General features: G+C 36.7%; 1 protein-coding gene across 15 annotated transcripts in view; it reads left to right on the top strand.

Moving 5' to 3' along the window:
* Window positions 1-17198, top strand: part of CCDC7 (coiled-coil domain containing 7) — a 481360-nt gene that overhangs the window by 52342 nt on the left and 411820 nt on the right. For all 15 annotated transcript variants that reach the window (XM_035729112.1, XM_035729118.1, XM_035729115.1 and 12 more), the window contains exons 5-7: window positions 6964-6984; window positions 7294-7326; window positions 13001-13161. In XM_035729112.1, coding sequence (XP_035585005.1) covers window positions 6964-6984; window positions 7294-7326; window positions 13001-13161 — 215 coding nt within the window. The remainder of the gene's footprint in view (window positions 1-6963; window positions 6985-7293; window positions 7327-13000; window positions 13162-17198) is intronic.

The raw sequence follows: 17198 nt of genomic DNA, 5'->3' as shown, positions 1-17198 counted from the left end.
CTTCTCTTTTGTTTCTGATTTTATTTATTTGAGTTTTTTTCTTTTTTTTTCTTGATGAGTTTGGCTAAGGGTTATCAATTTTGTTTATCTTTTTAAAGAACCAGCTCTTGGGCTCTTGGTTTCATTCATTGATCTTTTACTTTATTAAAAGTCTTTATTTGTGTTCTGATCTTAGTTTTTCTTCCTTCTATTAACCTTGGGCTTTGTTTGCTCTTTTTCTGGTTCATTTAGGTGTCAGGTTAGATTACTTATTTGAACTTTCTCTTGTTTCTTGAGGTAGGCCTGTGTTGCTGTATATTGCCCTATTAATACTGCTTTTGCTGTGTCCCAAAGATTTTAGACATTTGTGTTTTCATTTGTCTCCATATATTTTTCAATTTTTTCTTTGATTTCTTCATTGACTCCTTAGTTGTTTAGTAACATGTTGTTTAGCCTCTATGTGTTTGTGTTCTTTTCATTTTTTTTCTTCTGATTTTTAGTTTCATACCATTGTGGTTGAAAAAGATGCATAGTATGATTTCAGTTTTTAAATTTATTGAGACTTGTTTTGTGCCTAACATCTGATCTATTCTGGGGAATGTTCCATGTGTACTTGAGAAGAATGTATATTCTGTTATTTTGGATGGAATGTTCTATATATATGTGTTATGTCCACCTAGTCTAATGTGTCATTCAGAGACTCTTATTTCCTTATTGATTTTCTGCCTGAATGATCTATCTATTGATATAAGTGAGGTGTTAAAGTCTTCTACTATTATTGTATTACAATCAATTTCTCCTTTTATGTCTGTTTATGTTTGCTTTTTATAGTTAGTTGCTCTAATATTGGATGCATAGATGTTTACAATTGTTATATCTTCTTGTTGGATTGATCCCTTTATCTTATTATTATGTAATACCTTTCTCTGTCTTTTGTTAGTTGTTGTTTAAAAGTATTATGTCTGATATAGGTATTGTTACCTGGCTTATTTTTGCTTTCATTTGTAAGGGTCAGTATTTTCATTCCTTCACTTTCAGTCTGTATGTGTCTTTGGGTGTGAAGTGAGTCTCTTATAGGGAGCATGTAGATGGTTCTTATATTTTTTTATACATTATGTCACCCTATGTCTTTTGATTGAAGAATTTAGGCCATTTACATTTAATTATTGACAGTATGGGCTTATTGCCATTCTGTTAATTATTTTATGGTTATTTTTGTAGTTCTTCTCTGCTTCTTTCTTCTTCTCTTGCTGTCCTTCTTTGTGATTGGTGAGTTTCTGTAGTGTTATATTTAGCTTCTTTCTCTTTATTTTTTGTATCTTTTATAGATTTTTGGGTTTGTAGTTACCATGAAGTTCATATATAACATATTAAGCATATAGCAGTCTCTATTAGGTTGTTGGTCATTTAAGTTCAAACACATTCTAAAAAGACTTCTTTTTGTTCCTTTTGTTCCCTCCACAGTTTATGTATATGCTGTCATATTTACATATTTTTATTCATAATTTTCTTATATTTAATTATGGCTTTTTTTTTCTTAAGTTCTCCTTCATTTCTGAAGGATAATTTTGCCAGACATGTAACACTTGACCTATGGTATTTTTTTGTTTTTTTACATTTAAAATATGCCATCACACTACCTTCTGGTGTCCATAGTCTCTGAGGAGAAATCAGCTGTTAATCTTATTGAAGAGCTCTTGTACATAATACTCCTCTCTTGCTGCTTTCAAGATTCTATATTTCTGTTTGGCTTTCAACAGTTCTATTATAATGTATCTTCATATGGATCTTTGATTATTCTACTACGATTTTGACATACAAATCCTTATCTTTTCTCAAATTTGGTAAGTATTCAGTCATTACTTCTTTAAATATTCTTTTTGCCCTCTTTTCTCTGTTTTCCTGGGAGTCTTATAATGTCTATGTTGATATGCTTGATGATAGCCTATAATTCTGTTAGGCTCTGTTCCTTTTTTTCATTCATTTTTCTTTCTTCTCAGACTGGATAATTTCAATTGGTCTGTCTTTAAATTGATTCTTTTGCCTGCTCAAATCTGCTATCAAAACCCTCTAGTAAAATTTTCATTTCAGTTATTGTTACTTTTGTTCAGTTTTTTGTTTTCATTTCTAGAATTTGGTTTCTTTTTGTAATTTCTATATCTTTATTTATATTTGTTAGAATACTGTTTGTTTCCTTTAATTCTTTTTTTAGGATTTTATTTATTTATTTAATTGACAGAGAGAGAGAGAGAGAGACAGCAAGAGAGGGAACACAAGCAGGGGGAAGGGGAGAGGGAGAAGCAGGCTTCCCGCCGAGCAGGGAGCCAGATGCAGGGCTTGATCCCAGGACCCTGGGATCATGACCTGAGCCAAAGGCTGTCGCTTAACCAACTGAGCCACCCAGGTGCCCCATGTTTCCTTTAATTCTTTGTGCATGATTTCCTTTAGCTCATTGAGTGTATTTAAGACAGTAGATTTAAAGTTTTTGTCTACTAAGTCCAGTGTATAAGCTTCCTTAGGAACAATATCTGTTTGTTTATTTTTCCTTCAAATAAGTCACAATATTTTGTTTCATTGAATGCTTGCTTCATAATTTTTTTGTTGAAAACAAGATATTTTGAATATTTTATGTGGTAACTCTGGGTATTAAATTTTGTTATTTTTGTTTAGTGACTTTTCTAAACTACTATTTTTTAAATAGACTTCATTTTTAGAACAATTTTATGTTCTCAGCAGAAATGCATATAGTACAGAGAGTTTCCATATGCTCCCTATGCCTATGCTTGCATGGGTTGTCCCTATTATCAACATCATGCACCAGAGTGGTATCTTTGTATGATCTATGAAACTATACTGACACATCATCATCACCCAATATCCATAGTTTACATGAGGCTTTATCTTGGTGTTGTACATCCTATGGGTTTTAACTAATGTAAAATGATATGTATGTACAATTATGGTATCATATAGAATGGTTTCACTGCCCTAAAAATCCTATGTGCTCCACATATTCGTCTTCCTTTCCCTATCCAACCCCTGATAGCCACTGATCTTTTTATATCTTTAGTTTTCCTTTTCCAGACTGTCATATCGTTGGAATATCTTCTTTCACTTAGTAATATGCATTTAAGATTCCTACATGTCTTTTCATAGATTGACAGCTCATTTTTTTTTTTTTGGTGCAGAATAATAATTTATTGTATAGTTGTACCACAGTTTATCTATTCACTTACTGAGTGACACCTTGTTTGCTTCCAAGTTTTGGTAATTATGAATAAATCTGCTATAAACATCTGTGTGCAGGCTTTTGCATGGACATAAGTTTTTAACTCATTTGATTAAACACCAAGGAGAATGATTGCTAGGTAATATGGTTAAGAGTATGCTCAGCTTTTAAAAAAGCTCCTCAGAACTTGCCCCCACTGAAGTTTTTAACTCTTGAACTTGTCCATGCTGGGCTTCCAACAATTCACTTACAGTTTGGGTTTTCTTATCCCACTGCTAGTTCCTCAGGTTTGTTCTCATGGAGTTCTGCTCTGATAATTTCTGATTCTCAGTATCACCTGTTTGTCTCTTTAATTTTTGGTGCTGTGATTTGTTCAGCGACCTCAATTCTGTGATAGATATAAGAAGAGTTGTAGATTTCCAGTTCATTCAGCTTTTATTGTTAGGACAGTGTGACTAATCCAGGCTCCTTGCATGCTGGATTGGAAACCAGAAGTCTAACTATTTATTTTGAAAGTCTATATTCCTTGATTAAGTATTTTGTCTCTCAGGCTTCTGTTCCTGTTGCTTGTGGTCAGCTGGTGGATTTAAGAAAGATTTCCTTAAATGCCTTGAGCTACACACACACACACACACACACACACACACACACACACACACACAAATAAATAAAGAAGAAAAGGAGAAAAAAATTTCCTGTTCCTTTAAGATTGGCTCTGTGTTGGGGCACTCCTTCAAAGCTTAGCCAGGCTGTTTACAAATTTTGAGTTAGCCTTCATTTTCTGCTTGCTCTGAGATAAAGATAAGCCAAAGGTGGAAGTTTAATGTTCATTCAGATATTTTTCTGAGCATGAGTCTTGGCCTGGGTAAGTGTATGGCTTACTAGATTCTCCCTTATATATGGGATCTTTTCAAAATCCTTATTTTCCAAAGTAACTCTTTACCCAGCTTTTTCTTCTAGGCTGTTGACATGTATATTATTTGCCACAAAGGCAATATTTTTCTCAGGGAACTGTAGCTTGTTTATTTGCCTTTCAATGTTGAGGAATGCCCTCTACTTAGCTGGGTTTTTTGTTCTTTTGTTTTTATTTTGCTTTGTTTGTTTTTTGCCTTGAGAGAGTTTTGAGCTAGATAAAACAAAGGCAAAAGCTGCCAGTCTTTCAGGACTTCTCTTGGCTTCAGTGACACAATATGCCTATCTGGAATTTTGGTTACAGGTTATTATTTCACTTTTAAAAATATTATGCCATCTTCTCAGGAAGTCTTTTATGACAGTGGCATTGAGTGACAGCCCCATTAGCCACAATTTTTTTTAAGAGTGGGGTATTTACTCAGATGGCTAACAGACACATGAAAAAATGCTCAACATCACTCATCATCAGGGAAATACAAATTAAAACTACAATGAATATCACCTCACACCTGTCAGAATGGCTAAAATCAACAACACAGGAAACAACAGATGTTGGTGAGGATGCGGAGAAAGGAGAACTCTCCTACACTGTTGGTGGAATTACAGCCTCTGCAAAACAGTATGGAAGTTCCTCAGAAAGTTAAAAATAAAACTACCTTACGATCTAACAATTGCACTCCTTGGTATTTATTCAAAGAATAAAAAAAATATTAATCCAAAGGGGAGGAGACATGTACCCTGATGTTTATGTTACAGCAGCATTATCAACAATAGCCAAAGTATGGAAAGAGCCCAAAGGTCCATTTCCTGATGAATGGATAAAGAAGTTGTGGTATATATACACAATGGGATATTACTCAGTCATAAAAAATAATGAAATCTTTTCATTTGCAACAACATGGATGGAGCTAGAGTGTATTATGTTAAGTGAAATAAGTGAGTCAGAGAAAGACAAATACCATATGATTTTACTCATATGTGGAATTTAAGAAATGAAACAGATGAACATAGGGGGAAAAAAGAAGTAAACCTTAAAACAGATTCTTAACTGTAGAGAACAAACTGAGAGTTACTGGAGGGGAGGTGGGCAGGGGGATGGGTTAAATGGGTGTTGGGTATTAAGGAGGGCACTTGTGGTGAGCACTGGGTGTAATATGTTAATGATGAATCACGGAATTCTACTCATGAAACTAATATCACCCTATATGCTAACTAATTGGAATTTAAATTAAAAGTTGAAACAAAAAGAGGAGGGTATTTATTGGTTACCTTGCCTATAGTTTTTCTTGTGTTTACTTTTCTAAGAATAAATTTCGTTTTTGTTTGCTAGGTTAGAATGTGTGGTGAAAACATTTCTGAGCCTTTGAATTTCTGAAAATAGTTTTGTCTTGGCTTCACACTTACATGATAATATCTTTAAAATTAGAGTGGAAGTTTAATATTTTCCTGGGGAACTTTATATATATTCTTCCATATTTTCATAGAATTTTCTCTTTCTATTTAGTGTTTGCCTAAAATTGATTTTCTCACTTCTGGTCTGTTTCCACTTTTATCAATAATGTTCTAGATTTAACATTACTAGAACTGATATCTCAGTAGTTGAGAAAGCCTTTGTTCTCCAGGCTTTTAGTGGTTTAAATAGTTGTTGAACTCTGGCTCTAATGAGTGGATGAATTGATATATGATGGTTTCCCATCATCTTCTGAGATAGGAAAAGAGGTTTTGAGAACCTTGGAATCTCTTTTGATAGTGGGAAGAATGAGTTTATTACAAGGTAGTATGCCTCAGTGAACATTAGTTTCTAAATCCTTATGTAGCTGAAAATATTTTCCTTCAGTCTTGGATATTTATTTACTTTGGTATGTTTTCTTGATTATCTCAGCCCTTTTTGCTTAGATTTCTGATTTCTTATTACTTAGCACAGTGATTCTCAAACTTTAGCATGCAGTGGAATCAATTGGAGGGCTAGTTAAAACACAAATTACTGGCCCTACTCCCAGAGTTTTTGATTCAGTTGAGTGGGGTAGGGCCTAGGAGTTTACATTGCCAATGAATATCTTTGTTTAGGTGATGCTGATGCTTTTGATTGTGGGACCACAATTTTTGAACTATTGATTTAGAGTTAGTGTGACAGAAGAGAAATTTTAGACTAGCCTGATTTTTTAGTTAAGTAACTTTTTTTTTATTGCCTGAATGAATGTAGTAATATTTTTCTTTAACAAAGTGATTAAAAACTCTTATCTGGATATGATAGAATGGGCTTTTATTTTGTGTGGCAAACATAATCATTTTTAACATTACATTTTCTAAGTGTTAAATATTGGTATTTTGGATTGTATGATTCATTTTGGATATTCAATTTCTGTCACAATCTCCCAAACCAGTTCTTTGCATTTTCAATCAAAAATATCAAGTAGTAGTATAATATTTTATATCTTGATTTTTAGGCCTGTTATCAGAGCAAAGTCTCATTGAGGAGATAATGTTCTTATGATAATGCTTTTCATTACTATATTCTCTGCTATATGAAAAAAAATCTCTTCCAAGAGGAATCTTAATTTTTTCCTTATCTATATTAAGAAAATATATGAAATCATATATGTGAATTATTTTGGGGTACCCTAATATAGATCTATAAAGATGGAAATTTTTCTAGAATTATCTATGCAAGATATACTAAAAACTATATCTGTAATTATAAACATATTATGATTTTGGGTTATAAAGTTATAGTTTTAGTAATTTGTGAATTTTTCTGACTGAGAATTATAGAGACTTATTACATCACACACTATGAAGAATTTTTATTTTTTAAATGTTTTAATTAAAACTTTATCTTCCAGATTTTGGAATCTCTTTTTAAGGTATGTTCAATATACTACAGTTTAAACCTACTAACATTTAATACAGAAATACATATTAATGAAGAGGTTTCTAAGTTTTGAGGAAGTAAAAAGAATTCCCAAACTTGCTACTATACATATTTAAAAATGTTATGTTTGAGCTGTATGTTGCATTAGCCCCATTCTGAACCCTAGGATAATGATGTTTGGTTCAGGGCTAACGTGATAGATGAAGACACAACACACACACACACACACACACAAAAATGCATTCACGCGTACCTATATGTTTGAATAACTTGCCAATAAGTATTCCTTTTTTTTTTTAAGTGGTTTCAGCAACAGGTCAATCAGATGGAAGAGGTAAGTATAACATTTCTTAACTGTGAATTAAATTGATATTAAAATTTTGAATAATCATTGTTTATAACCTTTTAATTTAGATAGAGAAGGAACAAATGGGTAGAACAAAATGTTTCTCAGTGATTACACACTACATTCCTGCATGTATCTGGAATTCTCTGAGTTTGACACATTCTTTCTCCTAAAATTAAATTATCATTCTTTCCTAATTTACATAGAAGAGTAAGTGACAAGAGAAAACTTACCAACTTAAACACTTCTCCTGTATTTAAAAAAGCATGTATAATATGACAATCTACTTATAAAATTATATATCGGTTTTCTTTAAACTTAATGTTATTTTAATGATTTCTTTTTTGTACTTTAGAGTTTCAGATGTTTTATGACCATTTTGAAAGCTAGTGGTCTCTAACCTTAAGGGTTTTTAATTCTATTTTGGGAAAGACTATGCTGTTAATATAGCAGAATGATTTCTAGGGTAGCCTCAGTGATTTATCGAATGATTCTTGTTCTCCCTTGGTTATGCTCTGGTTTAGTCCAATTAGACACTTTTGAATCCCAGGTACTTTAAATTAAATAGGTTCATTTATTTGGGATATAAAATTTAAAAGTAAAGATAGAAATTGTAACTATCTCCTAGGACCCTCTTATTATTTTACCTTTGGCTCCAGAGTAGACTTTTATGGACTGTATACTATTTGCTTTAGGATAGATATGGTTGATGTTGAAAGAGTGTTAGTAGTTCTTCTTTGACTATGGTAGATTGATCATTATCTTTCCACAGATGGAGAACTGAGGTGAAGTCCACTGTTCTCCCCTCTTGTAAAATGCATACTTTGCAATTTGAACAGTCTAGCTTGCCTTCTGCCTTCTTACTTTCATCTACCAACTTCTTTTTATTCTGTTTTATTCATGGATTTGTCTCACTTTCCTCTTTTAATTCTTAGTCCTGTCAATGTGAAGACCCATCCCAAATCCTAGCCTCTCAGTTCCTTGACTTATCTCCCAAGAACTAGTGTCTTTCTTTACCTTTGAACCTCACTTCTTGTCATACTCCAAACCTTATCATTAACCAAATTGCTTTATTTTAAAAATCACTAATTCAGGCAACTTATTCTTGAACTACAAATTTCTCTCTTATCAGTTATTATTTAAATACTATTCTGGTCACTCTTTGACTTTATCAAGACCACTAGTGCATTCATTTCTTAACCTTCCTGTAGTTTTTTTTACTCATTGTTCTTTTCAGCTTGGAGAATATGTACTTAATAACAGTGAATTTCTTAACTTCCTACTCTCCTTTACCTCTTGCTTTTTTCATTGCACTTGTCTAACAAAATTTAACCTTGAGTAAATGCAATTATTTACTCTTTGGGCCTTTAGCTTAGCTGTGAAACACTGATGAAATGATGCAGTTATTAGACATAATTATTCCAAATACTGCCTGGCAATTCCTTTGTATTTCCAAAATGAATTTCAATCCTTTTCATCTATCATCTCAAACCCACATTCCCTCTGTCCCATTTTCATTTTCACTGTCAGCCAGTCACTTAAAATGCTTGAAAATACAAGCCACCAGTTAGAACTCCTTCATTATCTGCTATCAGATAAAAATTTATTTATATCCATGCTCATTCTACACTCCTTTCCTCTTGTTCAACAGATATTATTCCTCTTCCTACATAAAACTCATTCTTGTTTTGGATCTTAAGAAATTTGATTAATCATTCTTGTATATTAAGCTTTTCCTAATCAATTGTGTCATTCCTTTCAGGTTTTAAATATGCTCATATCTTTCTAATTTGATGCCACATTCCCTACAGTTACAGGCCTATTTCTCTTTTGCCATTCATAACCAACTTTTAAAAACTATTTTGTATGCAAATTTATTCACGAGGAAAATAGTTATTAGATTATTGTTGGAGAATAAAGGCAAAACCCAAGGTTTATAAAAGAGAGGAGAGAAGGGGCACCTGGGTGGCTCAGTTCATTAAGTGTCTGCCTTCGGCTCAGGTGATGATCTCCGGGTTCTGGGATCCAGCCCTTGTCCAGCTCCCCACTCAGCAGGGAACCTGCTTCTCCCTGTCCCTCTGCCCCTCCCCTTGCTCCTGCTCTCTCTCTCTCAAATAAATAAATAAATGAAATCTTTTAAAAAAATTTTTAAAAAGAGAGGAGAGAAAAGCCTTGCAGACAGTTTAGGAACAATGAAACTAGTTGAGTTTTTTTTTATAAAAAAAATTGTTAACTGGTAAATTGGCACTTAGTGAGGAGGTTAATCTGGGCCAACTAGGGTTATGAAAACAGTTGGAGTTGTCTATGGATTTTCCATAAAAATTTAACAGTTCAGCTAAGGGCCATACTTTACTGGTTCAGTACTAAATTTTTTTGATATCAATTTACTGTATATATTCTTCTTATTTCCAAAGCATTCTCAGCCTACCCAGACTGGATTCTCTCTCCATAACAAAGAAAACATTCTGTATGGTTCTCTGCAATTTTTATACTATTAAATTGAATAGGCAATTTTCTTTACCTCAGCCATAGTTGACATTGTTGATCATTTCCTCATTTTTAAAACACTATTTCTTTGGCTTTTGTGAATTACACTTTCCTGGCTATTGTTTTACCTCTTTAGCTGTTTCCTTTGTAGAGACATCTTCCTTTTCTAACCAGTAAATATTGGAATGCTTTGAGATTTCATTCTATGCCTTCCTTTTTTTTCTTTGCTCTGAGCTTCTCCCTGTAGGCAACCTCAACCAGTTTTTCTATTTAAGTATTACCTTTATACTGGTAATTTAGAAATATACCCCTCTTGCTCAAAACTGTCCTCTGAACTCCTCTAGACTATTTCACCTCAAACCCAGAGTCAAAACCAAGAATTCTTTACCCCTAAACTTATACCTCCTCCAGTATTCCCTATCTCAGTGAATGGTAGTAGTATTTATTCATTTGGGTAAACCAGAAGTGTGGTGATTTACCTTGACAACTCAATTTCCTAATATTCAGTACATTCCTGAGTACTTTTGATTTTATAACCTAAAGAGCTGTCCTATGTGTCTATTTTTCTCTGTATCTATTTACATCTTAGGGCCAGTTACCATCATTTCTGGTATTCCTGAAATCCTGATTTATGCATTTATGTTCATCAAGAGGAATCTTCAGTATACAACTAAACTTCTGATCTGGAATTCTAAATTTTTTAGTTTTTAGAGCCATAATTAATTCTTTTGAATAATTGCTTAATTTGGTGTATCAGATACATTGCCAAAGTGTATTATCTTCTGGCTTTTGATGAGTGTTTCTTAAAATATATTTGATGGATCATGTTTAAATATCACCCAAGATACCTGTTACAAATGCACATTTCAGAACTCCAAGTCAGACTTACTGAATTTAAGTTTTCTTGTGTGTATATAGGTTAGGAATCCACTTTTTAATAGGATTTTTAGAGGATTATTATGTACACTAACATTTGAGAATTGTGGAATAATCTCATATTTATTGCTGACACATTTTATTGTTAGTACATGCAGGTTTATATGCTTGTGGTCTTGTTGCATTAACAAGATATATGTGGAAGCCTTCATAATGTATGGTAAGCCATAGCAGAGAAATGTAGGGTAAGCATGTAGCCTATGAGCTTCAGAGTTGTTCTGCTGGAACCTGTGCCCAGTGTGTCTCTTTGATGAAATCTTATAGCCTATAATGTCATTGTCTATTCCATATTCCATATTCCTTTAGTTCTGTGACATCATCTCTTCTCCCAGAAAGGACTTAAGTTTAAATTGAATTCCTAATGGGAAATACAATGTATCAGTTAGGGACTGATCAAAAGATAAAAACTACACAGTAATCTGAATAGGGAAAGTTTAATATAAAGAATTATTATAACAGGAGAATAAGTGATAAAGACAACTGTAAAGAATACAGGGATAGAAAGTATGAAGAGCAGCCTCTAATGATAGGATGGAAGCATAGCACTTAAGGAAGGAACAAATCTTAATACCCCTATCCTTACCCTCTTCCTCACCCAGGGCTAAGGTCTGCACCTGTGAAGAAGGAGGAGCTGTCATCACTGAGTGGCAGAGAAGTTTGCTGGGGTGCCATGCTGGTGGGAACTGGGATTTACTGGGAAACTGCCCATGATGGCAGTACATTGGGAAGCCATCCTCTGTGGTGCTGGGAAAAGCCATCTTCCAGGGAGGTACTATACCTCTTGCTGCCTACAAGGGTGGTATGCTAGAAAGCTTCCCAGAGGGAGGTTCTGCACTGGTAGATTTTGCTAAGAAGTTCTGGGAGAAGCTGCCCAAGGGAATGAGTCATGCCAGGGACCTTGTGAGGAAGACACCTATGGGGGTGGTGCTGTTGAAACTTTCTGGAGTGTGCTCTACTAGGTTTATATTATGCAGTGTCCTAGGATTAAGCAGACAGAGGTAACAGAGTTAGGAAGAAAGCTGCTTCTTTCTGTAGTGTCTAGGACCTTCTATCAATAAAGGTTAACATGATACCTGTCAAGAGAGAATTGTTCCACTGTTATAAGCAGGACAATGAAGAATGGATTTTTAGATGAGAGCCAATAAATTGATAACTGGCTACATCACTTTTAGACTCCATTTATCATTTGGCGATATATCTGATATACCAAATTATGTCCTCTTTTTGGGATCATGCCTTTGTCCATAGAGTTTCCATACATCTCCTATTTCCCTTCCACTTGTTCTGCATCCCTCAATTTCAGACTTGTAGTTCATTGCCCAGTATATACTTCCTGCTATTATATCCTAATTCCATTTCAAGTAGGCATTACTAAAATGAAGTCTCTTTTAAATCCCATTGCTAGAATTTCTCTTTGCTAGGTTTTAGGTCTATGTCTTGACTACTATTTCTTCTTCTTTTTTTTTTTTTAACTTCCACTCCCCTCATTAGGGTTGGAAGTGTATATATACATAGGTAGATCTCTGCTGTTTTGTAAAAAAAAAAAAAAAAAATTTTTTTTTTTTTAACCTCAGTTGCTTCTCTGCTTATGTCTACACATATTGGCTGTTTCTGTGTTTCTTTCATTGTGCCTTTTTTTTTTTTTTTTTTTTTTTTTGTTAGCGGGGAGGCACTCATCTTGCTCAGCTTTCTTTAAATAGACTTAATACCTAGAATATCAGTTATGGTCTATCATATTATTCTGTGGATCTTACTGATTCTCCTGATTGCTCATTATTCTATAGCTTGGTCTATTCTAAAAGTCTTGAGACACCCAAATGGGTCTCAGTTTTTCCCAGACAGACCAAAGGGTGCCAGTTTCATAGACTTTTATATATTAACTTCTGGGAGTTAGTAGTAGAAGGTATTGCTTTTGAGAGCAAATTACTGTCTTTCCATATTTATCATAGGTAAGACTGATCCTGTTTCAATTATTATTGACCTTGTTTAAAATTCTTACATATTTAGATAATAAACAGAAGATTGGATTGAGTTTTGACATGTAAAAGTCAACACTTAGCTATCATTCTGTTGCTAGGTAATTACTCATAAAATTATATTTATAAAATATCAGTATTCGATTATAGCTATAGATAAGAGTATTATAAAAATTATTTAAATATGGTAAGTGATGACATTTCTTTGAGGTATAGGAGCAAATGGGTATTTCCTAAGTAACTGGCTAATTTTATCATTTTAGATAAGTAAAGATCAAACTTTTTTAGAGGTAGAGTTTCCAGCACCTGACAAAACCTTAAACATTGCACAAGTAGTAAAACAGGTGCAAAAAATAGAAGCACGGAAAAATCACCTTAAACAACAGTCTAAATACTCCTCGAGGACCACATTGTCTAAAGCCAAGTAAGTAAAATATAAGAGTTAATAGAATTCAAAACAAGGAGTTGGTATATACTTAGTAATGCATGTAAGATAATGGTTCAGATATTATACTGTACATAGAGTTTCTAAATCAAATCAAATAGTCTAGTCAGCTTTCTCCTATTTGAAATTTTTAATAGTTTGAAATGGCACTGTCCAATCAGTAGTCACTAGTCATGTGTGGCTACTAAATTTAAAATTGAGTTCAATTTAATTAAAAAATCAATTCTGCTGTCACATGAGCCACATTTCAAATGCCTAGTAACCAATGTGGTTGTTGTTAGAAAGTTCTATTGGACATGGCTGGCTTTGAATATCTGTGTTTAAAATCTTTCAGTTTGATTATGTAGCTTCTATAATAAATAGGAAACTAGGATATAATTAAATAATTGTTTATGAACAGCTTTTTTAAAAATTTCAAAGGGACAGGGATATGTTCCAAAGAATAATTTCCTATTTTTTAGTTGAGAAAAGCCTTTTTTTTTGACAGATGGAAGATTCAAATTATGATTACAATGATACTCCTATTAACTATTGACACTCACTTTTGATATTTGAGGTTTAGCTGTCTTAAATTTTTTTTTTTGTGGTGAGATCACTCCAGATCTACTCTCTTAGCAAATTTCAAGTACACAACAGTATTGTTAACTGTAAACACCATGTTGTACATTAGATCTCTGATTTACTCAACTTTTGTTATTTTATTTTTTATTTAGTGATTGTATAGTGATTCAACAGAATTGTTGATACATCACCCGGTGCTCATCACAACAGGTGCACGCCTTAATCCCATCACCTCTGTCACCCAACCTCCCATCCTCCTCCCCTCTGGTAACCATCAGTTTGTTCTCTATAATTAAGAATCTGTTTCTTAGTTTGTCTCTCTTCTTTTTTCCACGTTTGCCTGTTTGTTTTGTTTCTTTAATCCACATGTAAGTGAAATCATATGGTATTTGTCTTTCTGCTAAGTGACTTATTTCAATTAGCATTATGTTCTCTAGCTCCATCCATGTTATTGCAAATGGCAAGATCTCATTCTTTTTGATGGCTGAGTAATATTCCACCGTGCATATATACCACTTCTTCTTTATCCATTCATCAGTTGATGGATACTTGTGCTGCTTCCATAATTTGGTTGTTGTAAATAATGCTCTATAAACATTGGTGTGTATGTATCCTTTTGAATTTTTTTGGGTAAATATCCAGTAGTGGGATTACTGGATAATGGAATAGTTCTATTTTTAACTTTTTGATGAACCTCCATACTGTCTTCTACCATGGCTGCACCAGTTTGCATTTCCACCTACAGTGCAAGAGTGTTCCTTTTTTTCCACATCCTCACCAACACCTGTTGTTCCTTGTGTTGTTAAATTTAACCATTCTAACAGGTGTGATACGATATCTCACTGTAGTGTTGGGAGTCCACTTCAGCCATGGGGCCCCAGCAGTGTCCCTTGCTCCTACCCTCACTCAGGACTCTAGACAGTAGGGAGGGATGGACTGACAGTGTCATGGGTGGGAGAGCAGGGTTCAGGGTGAGACTCAGAGTTGGGGCTGGGCACAGGATCCTGATAGGGGTGGGACCAGATCCATGGTCAAGCCTGGCCACAAGTCAGAATTGGCCTTGTGACAAGGCTTAGGGTCAGAAGATATGACAGAATCAGGAGTGAGGGTAGATTCAGAACCAGAAACAACTTTGGAGTGGGATTAGGGAGGGAGCCCTGCACAGAGTTAGGGTCAGGACCAAGGCCAGAGCTGGGTTCAGGGCTGCGGCCCAGGACAGAGGCAGGAAGAGAGAGCATCAGGACCCAGGAGGGAGACCCGCTCTGGCCTCAACACTGGAGCAGGGTTGAGGCCCTGGCCTGTGGTGGCAGCTGTAGCTGCACCCTCACACACCCACTTGTGCGTGGTGAGGCTGGAGGCTTGTCAGAAAGCCTTGCCACAGAGCTGACAGCGGTAGGGCCCACACCCCGGAATGCATATGCGGGTGCTGCAGCAGGGAGGAGCTCTCGCACCAAAGGCCTTGGAGAGTGGGGACAGGCATAGGACCATTTGCCGGTGTGGATTCGCAGGTGATGCAGCAAGTTGGAGCTCGGGCCGAAGGCCTTGTGGCAGTGGGGACAGCGGTAGGGGCGCTCTGCCGTGCGTCCGTGTGTGTATGTGTTATGTGTGTGTGCGCCCGCGCGTGCGCGCGCGCCCAAGCACTGGTGTTACCAAGGCGTTGAGCTCCGGCCGGAGGCCTTGCCGCATTGCAGGCATGGGAATGGCTGCTCGCCGGTGTGCACTCGCAGGTGCTTCAACAGCACTGAGCCCTGCCTGAGCCGTTGGTGCACACTGGGCACTTGCACGCCCGAAGGCTGCTGTGCATGCGCAGGTGCCGCGCTAGCTCCAAGCCTCGCCGAATGCCTTGACACACACAGGGCCGTGCTGCGGCTTCTTGGGGCTAGGGCCGCCGCAGTGCTTCAGCAGTGTGGAGTGCCAACTGAAGGCTTTGCTGCAGATGGCGTTCGGGTCGGGCCACCGGCCGGTGTGGATGCCGCGGTGCTGTGCCAGCGCGGCGCGATGGCCGGACGACTTATTGCAAGTCAGGCAGCAGTCTGGCTTCTTGCCACTGTGGGTGTGGCTGTGCTGGCTCAGTCCAGAGCAGCGGCAGAAGGCTCGACCATAATCCGGTCAGGAGAAGGGTTGGAGAGGGCTGGCAGGTGCAGGGAGCACCACGGGGCTAGTGGCCAGGACCTTGGGTGTAGGAGTGAGCCTGAATGAGAGGGGGTCAGGTCTGGGGCTTTGGTGGGGCCGAGGTGCACACTGAGTCAAGAACCAGGGGAACAGGGTGCCTGATTGGCTCAGTTGGTTAAGTATCTGACCTTGGCTTAGATCATAATTTCAGAGTCCTGGGATCAGCCCCGCTGGGGCTCCATGCATAGCAGGGGAGTCAGCTCCCCTCTCCCTCTCCCTCAATTCCTCCCCCTGCTCCTGCTTTCTCTGTCTCAAATAATTAAAATCTTAAAACAAACAAACAAACAAAAAAAACAGAGGGACAGTGTTAATGATGTCTGGATCAAGGTGGAAACTTGAAGATGTGTGGTCCAAATCTTGGAGATCACAGTCACAGTCCTGAGATGGAGCGAGCTTCAGCATCAGGGTCTGGATTCTCAGAGACTCAAGTTTTGGTATCATTTATTTCTGCTCTAATTTTTATTATTTCCTTCCTTCTGCTGGTTTTGGGTTTTGTTCTTTTGCTAGCTCCTGTAGATGTAAGGTTAGGTTGTTTATTTGAGATTTTTTTTGTTGTTGAGGTTAGCCTTTATAAACTTGCCTCTTAGAACTGTTTCCCCAGTATCCCGAAGGTTTTGGACATGGTGCCTGTGAGTTCTTTTGTTCCCGGAGGGGTCTCTCTGTGAACACTGCCTGTCTGGGACATGGTGGGAGATGAGCAGATAACCTCCCCACTGTGTGCTCCAGGCATTCTTCACATCACTGTTTCCATGCTGTAGGTTCACAGGCTGTTTATCCTGCCTTTTCTCCAAGAGTAACCCCAGTGCCCTCCAGGGTCTCTCCCAGCCAAACCCATTGATCTTTAAAATTCCAGGCTTCAAGCCCCACTGGTTGCAAGAATTCACGAAATTCAGACCCTATTGCTTTTCAAGGCAATTGCTATTGGGATTCATCTTCCGTGTGAGCTCTAGTCTGTCTCTTGCCCTTCTCTATGACTGCAGCTCCCTACCCACCACAGGGCCATAATCCGTGTTTCTCCCAAACCGTATCTCCTTACTTCCTACCTTCTTTGATGTGACCTCTGCTCTACATTTAGCTATAGTTTGTTCTACCAGTCTTCTGGTTGATTTCTGGGGTATTTAGGATGATTTGATTGTTATCTATTTGTATTCATGGGACCAGCTGAACCTAGGGTTCTCCTACTCTGCCGTCATCTTCCAACCTCTCTAGCATAATTCTTAGGGGACCGAGGATTTCAAAATGGTAAATGAGCATTGGCTTAGCTTGAAGTCACCATCTGCATT

This window comes from Zalophus californianus, chromosome 9 (assembly GCF_009762305.2).
Source record: "Zalophus californianus isolate mZalCal1 chromosome 9, mZalCal1.pri.v2, whole genome shotgun sequence".
NCBI classification, from domain to species: domain Eukaryota; kingdom Metazoa; phylum Chordata; class Mammalia; order Carnivora; family Otariidae; genus Zalophus; species Zalophus californianus.
Note: the sequence above shows the minus strand (reverse complement) of the source record. Positions and strands in the feature narration are given on the sequence as shown.